The sequence below is a fragment of the Petaurus breviceps genome, unplaced genomic scaffold (genome assembly GCF_028583685.1).
Source record: "Petaurus breviceps papuanus isolate PSGF00001 unplaced genomic scaffold, PetGlider_PUasm1.0 181, whole genome shotgun sequence".
Taxonomy (NCBI): Eukaryota; Metazoa; Chordata; class Mammalia; order Diprotodontia; family Petauridae; genus Petaurus; species Petaurus breviceps.
Window position 1 is genome coordinate 5,667,590 of NW_027185784.1, and position 9,629 is coordinate 5,677,218.

The window sequence follows — 9,629 nt, forward strand, 5'->3', positions numbered from 1 at the left end:
CAACATTCTTAAAAAAAAGAAAAGTGAGCCAGGACTCTTAAGTCAGTCCCACAATTCAAATCCTGACATGAAAGGAAACAGGATTTTCTCCTCCTTCCCCTCCCTTCAGCTCTTGGTTGGGCCTAACTTTCATTAAAGGTAATAAACCTTACACATCTTTCTACTCATTTGTCACTGCATTCATATTGGCTTTGAAATTCCCTTTTTGTATCCCCGGTGTTTACCCAACACAGTGGCTGGCACGTAGTTGGCAGTTAATAAATATTGATGAATTGAAATTCAAAACTACTTGATTCTGACCTGGTAAACTTTCATTGCATATTGTAAATGGGGGCAGAGTAACAGCCATACCCCACACTATATGTAGCCCATATTGCTTTAACCTACATTTTTTCTTGTTTCTCTTTTAAAGGAAACCATTATGATAGCTTCAGTGAAAACTACAAGCCTGCAGATGACATGGCTATTTATGCTAATGTTTTCATTTGCGGTCAATGCTAAAAGTTTAAAAGAATCAAAGCCCCCAATAATAGAGTACAAACCTTTTATTGTATACTGGAATGCTCCTACAACACGGTGCAAGAAATTTTTTCATGTGGATCTAAATCTCCAAGCTTTTGACATTATAGCTAACCCTGATGAGGCACTAAATGGGCCCCATGTTACCATATTTTATGAAAAAAAGTTAGGAAATTACCCTTACATTGATGAAAATGGAGCGATCGTCAGTGGAGGAATACCTCAGAATGAGAACCTTCCTAAGCATCTTGAAAAGAGCAAGGAGGACATCAAGAAAGCCATTCCTTCAGGAAAATTCCAAGGACTCGCTGTCATTGACTGGGAAGAGTGGAGACCTCAGTGGGAAAGGAATTGGGGTTCTAAAAATGTATATAGAATCCAGGTTTTAAACCATATTAAAAATAACCACAAGAATTGGTCAGAAGCCAAAATACAGGCAATAGCAAAAGAGGAATATGAAAGTGCTGCCAAGAATTTTATGAATTCTACTCTCCGCTTGGGGTTAGGAATGAGACCACAAGGACACTGGGGTTTTTATCTTTACCCAGAGTGCTACAATTACGATTACCAGAAAAACCCACTGACATACACTGGGAAATGTGCAGAATTGGAAATTTCTCGCAATGATGGCCTCCAGTGGCTGTGGCAAGAAAGTTCTTCTCTTTATCCTTCTATATATTTGCCATCGATGTTGAAGGATAGTATATATACCCAGAAATTTGTTCACTATCGGGTCAAAGAAGCAATGAGAGTTTCCCAAATGGCTAGGAGTGACTATGCTTTACCTGTTTTTTTTTATACTAGGTTATTTTATAGCTATGGTACTGATCCCTTGACTAAGGTAAGCCCTACTGTTCTCCATTCCCCTATGAGGTGTTTTTTTTTTTAAACAGATGCAGAATGGAAATATATTTGGTAGGGATATATTCACAAAAGAAATTTTTTTTCAGAAAGTTTTTTTTTTAATTTCTTTAATGAATTATTTAAAGACTTAATCTGCTACTACTTATTATAGGTATGCATTCCTTCCAAGGTCAAGCTAACTTTGAAGATCAGTGTCAGTCACAACAAAGTCACAAAGTAATATATTTTGTTTTAATTTTAATTTAATTTAATTTAATAATTTTAATAATAATTTAATTTAATAAATTTAAATTTAAAATTTAATTTAATTTTAATTAAAAGTGTCCCACATGAGACCCTTTAGAAATGTCATAAAAAATGTTCTGAAATCTCATTTCAAAACTCAGCTTCTAGGTTACTTCCTACAGGACACCTTTCCAGATCTCCTTAGTTTTTAATGCTCTCTCCTTCCTCAGATTATCATGCACATATTTATCTGTTTACACTTTTACCATCACTTCTTCTCTACCATCCCTCCCCCTTCCTCAATATAAGTTTCTTGAAGATAGGGACTGTTTTTTCCTCATTTTGTTTCTATATCACCAGCACCTAGCACAGTGCCTTGCATAGAGGAGATAGGGATTAGGGACTAGATCTATGATTTCATTGATATAGGGAATTCCCAGGTGTGGTAATTACCTCTCATTGCAGATAGGCATCTTCTCTTGTATTTATAATCTTAGAGAATTATCTAAAGCACTGAGAGTGTTTAAGGGATTTACCCACTGTCACATAGCTGGTATCTTTCAGAGACAGGCCTAAACCCAAGACTTCTTGGCATTGAAGCTAGCTCTCTATTCGTTGCACTGTGATGAGTTTTGCATATAGTTTTGTGGTTCTTCATTTATTTCAGTCATATTCAACTCTTTGTGACCCCATTTGGAGTTTTCTTGGCAAAGATACTGGAGTGGTTTGTCATTTCCTCCTCCAGTTCATTTTGCAGATGAGGAAACTGAGGCAAACAGGGCCAGTGACTTGCCCATGGTCACACAGCTAGTAAGTATCTGAGGCCAGACTTGTATATAATAGGCATTTAATAAATGTTTGTTGGATTGGATTGGATTAGCTTTGAAATTCTAAAATATTTCACCACCACCATCATTACTACTACCACCAATATGACTACTTCTAATATTGCTACCACTGTTACCACTATTAGCTAGCTGGTATTTATGCAATGTCTTACAGTCTAGAAGAGATCAATATCTCATTTTATCCTCACAATAACCCTGGAAGGCAGGTGTTATTATTATCCCCATTTGACAGGGAAGGAAATTGAAGCAGACAGAGAGGTTAAGTGACTTGCCTAGGGTCACAGAACTAGTCTCTTAGTTAGGATTTGAACTCAAATTTTCCTAACTTCAGGTCTAGTACTCTATCCATTGTGCTACCTAAGTGAAATTTCATAATTTTCCTCCGTAGGCCCTAAACCTTTAATATTTCTCCATTTCCTGGGGGATGAACTTCATACCTTTAACCTACTTATCAAAATCTTATCTACCTTTCTTATTCTGTCTCCATGTACTTTTCCTACTACTCCAACTAAATTGGTTCTACTACCATCCCTTAATGTGTCTTGTAATTTTATTCCCTTTATTCCATGCCACTCTTTCTGGCTGAAATATACTTCCTATTTCTCCCTGTTCAAATCCAACCTATCCTTCAAGACCCGGCCCAAACCTCTCTCAAATCACCCCTGTCTCCAGTGATTTCTTGCTCCTATGAACTCCTATGGTATGTATATCACTCACTTAATAATACAATTTGTCGGGGCGGCCAGGTGGCACAGTGAGTAAGAGCACCAGCCCCAGAGTCGGGATGACCTGGGATCGAATCTGGGCTCAGATACTCAGCACCACACCCAGAAATAACTGGCCATGTAACCCTGAGCAAGTTACTTAACCCCAATTGCTTTAAAAAAAATAATACAATTTGTCTTGTCCTGTGGCTTATTTGATGTGTGGGAATGAATAATAATAATTCACATTTTTAGAGTTTAGTTTCTCAAATGTTTTCTAACAAGCCTGTAGAGAGTATACATATGATTATCACTATCTGTTTTTGAAGAAACTTAAGTTTCAGAGAGCTGAAATGGCTAGTACATGGCTAGTAAAGATGAATTCACACTTAAACTCTAGATCTAAGTTCAGAGCTCTTTCTGCCACACTGAGATTCCCCTTCATACTACCATTCTTGTGTCAGCTTTTATACAGTTGTATTGGATGATTCTTGTACTGTTATATTTTATATGTGCCTTGTATTATTATTTAGCTTTTCATGTTTTTGTCTTCTCTCTCTTACTAGATTATAAGCTTCTTGAGGGCAGAGAGTATGTCTTATTCATCTCTGTATCTCCTACAGGGCTTAGCCCAATCAATGCCTTGTAAATGGTAAAAATTTTTGTTGACAAAATTAGATTATGTAGCAGACAGTCTTACTTTTACTTGAAAGAATCATTTGAAGTCTGGTGAAGTGTATAAGTGTATGTATATATATGCATGACATATGCATAATATCCCTTAATCAAGGGAATGTTGTTAAAATATTAATGTTGTATCTAAACCAGAGATGTCAAACATGGAGCCTGCTCTAGAGCCAGATTAAAGTGTAATTATAACTTAACAAAATAAATAAAAATATAATAGAACATGATGTTAACATGTGGTTTTCTAAGTCAACATGTGGCTGGCAGGGAATCTCTATGTATGATCTAGTGGTCCCATTTTTATTTGAGTTTGCCACCACTGGTCTCTACTGTAACATGCTAGGTATCCCTTTGAAATAGTCTATCAGTGCATTTATCTTTAAGAGGTGTTGTAGAAGAATAATGAGTTGGACCCAAAATTGAATAGGAGTATGAGAGTGGGCTAGATTTCCTTTGGGAAAATCCACAGTCCTTTCAATGATTTTAAGCTACTATTTCAAATAAAAACACATTTAAAAAAAATCAAAACTGTGATTTATATCAAAACAAAGACTGTGAATAATGGTACATCATAATTTGTGGAGAATAAAATTTACAGAAGGCCAGAGGGCAGCAGAAAACTGTTTGAAAGGCATAAATAGCATAAGAAATTCTATATTTAGTAAATTTATGTTGAAAAAAGAAGGTGGGTTTGCCACATAGTGAAGGATCATGGATGGACAGCCTGAGTGCTTCATTAGTACCCAGAAAATTTTTAAAAGACTTAGAAAAGGACTTTAGTATTTTGCATGGATCCTCATTAATGGATAAACACAGAGAAGACTTGCACATGAGAAGACTTGATGGGGTTATGGTCCACAGTACTGAAGGAATGAGTCAAAGATTCATTTGAAGTTTTAAGTATATATTTCAAATAACTTGTTTTGAACAGATTATGTGCAGATGTCTTCTAATACTAGTAGCTACTTAGGAAGGGAGAAAATGAAAAAGTTTGTATTCATAATTTTAGTATTTTTATGTGCATATATTCTATGACACAATATCCCTTCTTTTCTAGTTACTAAAAACTTATAATCTTGAAATGCTGACTGATTTTTCCTATTCTAGAGGTATATTTATTAGAATGAGAGAATTTAAAAGTCCTATTTGCCATTAGTTTCCATTCATTATTTAGATACTATGTTGAAAATGGAGAATTTATTTATCTACACACTATATGAGTCACACACATTCTAGAACACAATAAATAACAAAAGGAAAAATGAAATTGTTGGTTTCTGAGTGCACTATCGTTGGTGGACTGAATCTTACTCCTGTTACCCATTAGTTTTTAGGAATGACTCTGAATCTTTTTCTTTCTAGAATGATTTATTGTACACAATTGGTGAGAGTGCTGCAATGGGGGCAGCAGGTATAGTAATATGGGGAGGAATGGACTATTCCAGTTCAAAAGTAAGTCCAATTTTCATTTATATTTCTGTATAAGGACCCTGAAAGAAAAGTTCATAGAATCACAGGTTTAGGGGTAGAATTGGCCAGTACTTTTCCTTTGACTGGCTTTACTTGGAATCCATCTTAATTGCCTCCTTTTAACTCAACACTACTACAATTACCTAATACAAGATTATTCAATCTACCTAGCAAACAAGAAGAATTTTCTAGTTGCCGTTATGTACCCAATACTTTGCTAAACAGGGCAGCTAAGTGACTCAGTGGACAGAATACTGGGTCCAAAGTCAAGAAGACTCATCTTTTTGAGTTCAAATTGGGCCTCAGACATTTACTAACTGTGTGATCCTGGGCAAGTCACTTAACCCTGTTTGCCTCAGTTCCTTAAATGTAAAATGAGCTGGAGGAGGAAATGGCAAACCACTTCAGTATCTTTAGCAAGAAAACCCCAAATAGGGTCACAAAGAGTCAGTCACAACTGAAATGACTGAACAACACTTAACTAATCACTAGGGAGTATACAAAAATCAGTCAGTCAATAAGCATTAAGTTCCTGCAATATACCTGGCACTGTGCCAAATGCTGAGGTTACAAAAAAAGGCAAAAGACATTTCTTGCTCTCAAGGAACTCACAATATAATGGAGAGAAAACACAATCAAGATATATACAGATATACAAATTAAGGATAATCATTAGAAAGAAGGCATTAACATGGTCCCTGCCCTTAGGAGTTTCTAATGCAGCTAGTGGGAGAGTACATTGATTCATAGAAGGGACCTTAGAGGTCATCTAGGCCAGTTGTCTCATCTTTGTATGTGGAGAAATGAAGGCTCCGAGTGGGTGAGTTGCCTAAGGTCACATGGCTTATAAATTGGAGGAGTCTGACTGGAACCAAATCTTCTGAATCAAGCATGGTGCTCTTTTCATTATACCAGCTGTCTCTTTAACATGAACAAAACTTGGGCGGCTAGGTGGTACAGTGAGTAGAGCACCGGCCCTGAAGTCAGGAGTACCTGAATTCAAGCCAGGCCTCAGACACACAAAAAACTAGCCGTGTGACCTTGGGCTAGTCACTTAACCCCAATTGCCCTCCAAAAAGCAAAAAAAAAAAAAACCCAAATTAAAAAAACATGAATGAAACTTTTGGAGAATATTCAGGTGCTAACTACAGCAAGAGAATACTAACTATATTTACTCTAAGAGCAGCAGGAGTTCTGAAAAAGGGAGATATGGATTTATATGCTCAAACCCAGTGTGTGAATTGCACAGGCCTTATGTTTGACTTTTTCTTCCTCTTCTTGACCCTTCATCCCTTGGAAGCTCAATCTACAAATTTACTACTCATTATTAATTCTACCATGAAAAGGTAGATAGGAGAAAGGGGAAGGTCTTGGATACCTTCCAGGGCTGAGGAATCTGTGGCCTCAAGGCCACATGAGTCCCTCTAGGTCCTCAAACGTGGCCCTTTGAATCCAGACTTCACAGAACAAATCCCCTTAATAAAAAGATTTGTTCTGTAAAACTTGGACTTGGTCAAAAGGCCACACCCATTGTCTAAGGCTTAGACAATAATATGCTTATAGATGCAACTATAAAGCTTTTGGGGGCATCTAAGAAGTGCAGTAGATACAGCCCCAGTTCTAGAGCCTGGAAGATTGAGTTCAAATCAGACCTAAGGCATTGACTAGCTATATGATCTTGGACAGGTCTAACTTGTATTTGCCTCAATTTCCTCAACTGTAAAATGGAATATAATAATAGCACCTACCCCTAGGTCATTATCAAATTAGATAATAATTTTGAAGCATGTAGCACAGTGCCTAGCACATAGTGAGTGCCTAATAAATAAATGCTTATCCCCCTACTGCTTTAGAGAATTGCCTGGGGTATGCCCAAGTAGATCTTCAACCCCAGTCTTCCTGACTTCAAAGCTAGAATTCTGTCCACTATTCCAGACACTCTCCTGGTTGCTTTTTAATATTTAATTACAGTCATTGTTACCTGGGCAATAATATATATTATGATTAATTTGAGGTGATTTTTATTTTTTTATAGAACAATTGTTTAATTATGCAGAAATTTGTCAATGGAGTTTTTGGTCATTATATCGTCAATGTGACAGCAGCTACCCAACGCTGCAGCAAAATTCTTTGTAACAATAACGGCCGATGTGCTCGGAGAGAAGCTGACTCATACTCTTATCTGCATATGCCCGTGGGCAGCATTATGAGGTATAAGCTAAAGAGGGGGCTGAAGTTTATTCCTTCTCAAAGAGCTTCAAAAGAGGAAATACAATATATGAAGAATAAATTTGTGTGTCAGTGTTATACTCACTGGAATGGAAAGTTCTGTTCATGGAAAGAAACCCACCACTCTGGATCAAGGAAAAGGATCCTGTTCTCTGAAGCAAATATCCTCCTCACTTTAATTGTAATCTTGCCTGTGAGCCTGCTGATCCTTTTTATCCCACTATAATCCAACCTTTCTGGAAGCAGTCCGAAGGATACACCTTGCTTCATGTTCCTACTATACCTGTGCTCTCTGATCTCCATGCCAGCAGTTCCAAATGTTTTGGGGATCGTGATACTCTTATCATGGTTTGATTTTGTATTCCTCTCTCTCTCTGTACACAACAAATATACTTTAAAGAAAATGAAATTACAATCAATATCATTCTCTGAATTGCTTGAGATTTAAATGATTTTCATCTTAAAAAGATGAAAAGATTTTTATAAATTGAACCATTGGAGGCATTGCTGGCCTGTGACTTGAGCCTGTCCAATGACAAGGACCAAATACTGTCAGGCACATATTCTTTGCAGGGGTTGAGTTCTCCACCCAACACTTTTGGGCATTCTGGATAAACATCAAGTCCCTTCTGATCTCCAAGGGATCACCAGCTTTTTCCCCTTTCTCCATCCCATTTCATAAATGGCAGTGCTTGTTTTGTTAACCTAAAGGTGTGGGTATTGCTGCTGTTCAGTTGTGTCTGACAACTGTGACTCCTAGACTTTTATCCATGGAGTTTTCTTGGCAAAGATATTGGAACGTTTTACCATTTATTTCCTGCTCCAGAGGCAAAGATATGTTAAGTGACTTGCTCAAAGTTACATAGGAAGTTTCTGAGGTTGGATCTGCGCTCAGGTCTCCTGACTCCAAGCCCAGGACTCTATTCACTATGTCACCTAGCTGCCTCAGAGAGGAGTATGAATTTATTCAATTAAGTTCTTGACTTAACATTGACACCATCCATTGGGGTGGGGGTGGGGAACCTCTACCCTATTTCTTTCATTGCTGTATTTCAGTGGACTTCAGACACATGCATGTATTAATGGTATATATTTGTATATAATTTAACATCAATAGTTAATATTTATATATTTTATTTATTACACACACATATATATTTAAATATAAAATCATATATTATCATATAATTATATATTGTTATATAAATTGTATAATCTATGAAATTTATATGATATATAAATATGTTACAATGTAATAATATATAATAAATATAATATGTTATATATAATATAATGCTATATTAAGTACCAGAATCTAATATAATAATATATAATAGATACTGAATATAATGATTTCCTATATGATTATTGCATATTATACAATATAATTATATTGCATGTTACATAGTATTATTATATTATATAATATCTTATATATAATTATATGATATATAATTGTAATGTATATATAAACCATTAATGTGGGTGAGTGTCTGAAGTCCCTTGAAATGCAGCAATGAAAGGAATAAGACAGAAATTCCCTCCTCCCCAGTGGGTAGTGTCTATGTACACGTGGTGTTCATAGGTAGATACAATTGTTTACTCATAATGTTTAGAAAATTAACAAAATAAAATATATTAAATAGACACAAGCCATGGTTCAAATCAAGGGAGAAGAGAATATTCAGGAAATTTTCTAAAAGGGTTTTTGGACCCTTGAGAAGAGATGTGGAAGGGCATGTTGCTTTCTGTGAATATTATTCCTCCCCTTTTCCTCTTCTCTCTATTCAAGTACAGGTGTACCTTGGAGATATTGCAATTTTGGTTCCAGACTACCACAAAAATACAAATATCTCAATAAAGCAAGTCATATAAATTTTTTGGTTTTTCAGTGTATATAAAAGCTATGTTAACACTAAATAGTGGTAGTATGTTAAGTATTATGTATAAAAAAACAATGTATATATCTTAATTTAAAAATACTTTATTGCTGAAAGAAATGCTAGTCATTATCTGAGCTTTCAATGAGGTGTAATCTTGTTGCTGGTGGAGGGTCTTGTTTCCATGTTGATGGCTGCTGACT

The 9,629-nt window shown here is 36.0% G+C and overlaps 1 protein-coding gene across 1 annotated transcript; it reads left to right on the forward strand.

Moving 5' to 3' along the window:
* The first annotated feature begins 421 nt into the window (after positions 1-421).
* LOC138160426 (hyaluronidase-1-like) lies at positions 422-7,772 on the forward strand. The gene is made up of 3 exons (XM_069087019.1): positions 422-1,360; positions 5,210-5,299; positions 7,353-7,772. The coding sequence occupies exons 1-3, from the start codon at positions 422-424 to the stop codon at positions 7,770-7,772; spliced, it is 1,449 nt and encodes a 482-aa protein (XP_068943120.1).
* The last annotated feature ends 1,857 nt before the right edge of the window (positions 7,773-9,629 follow it).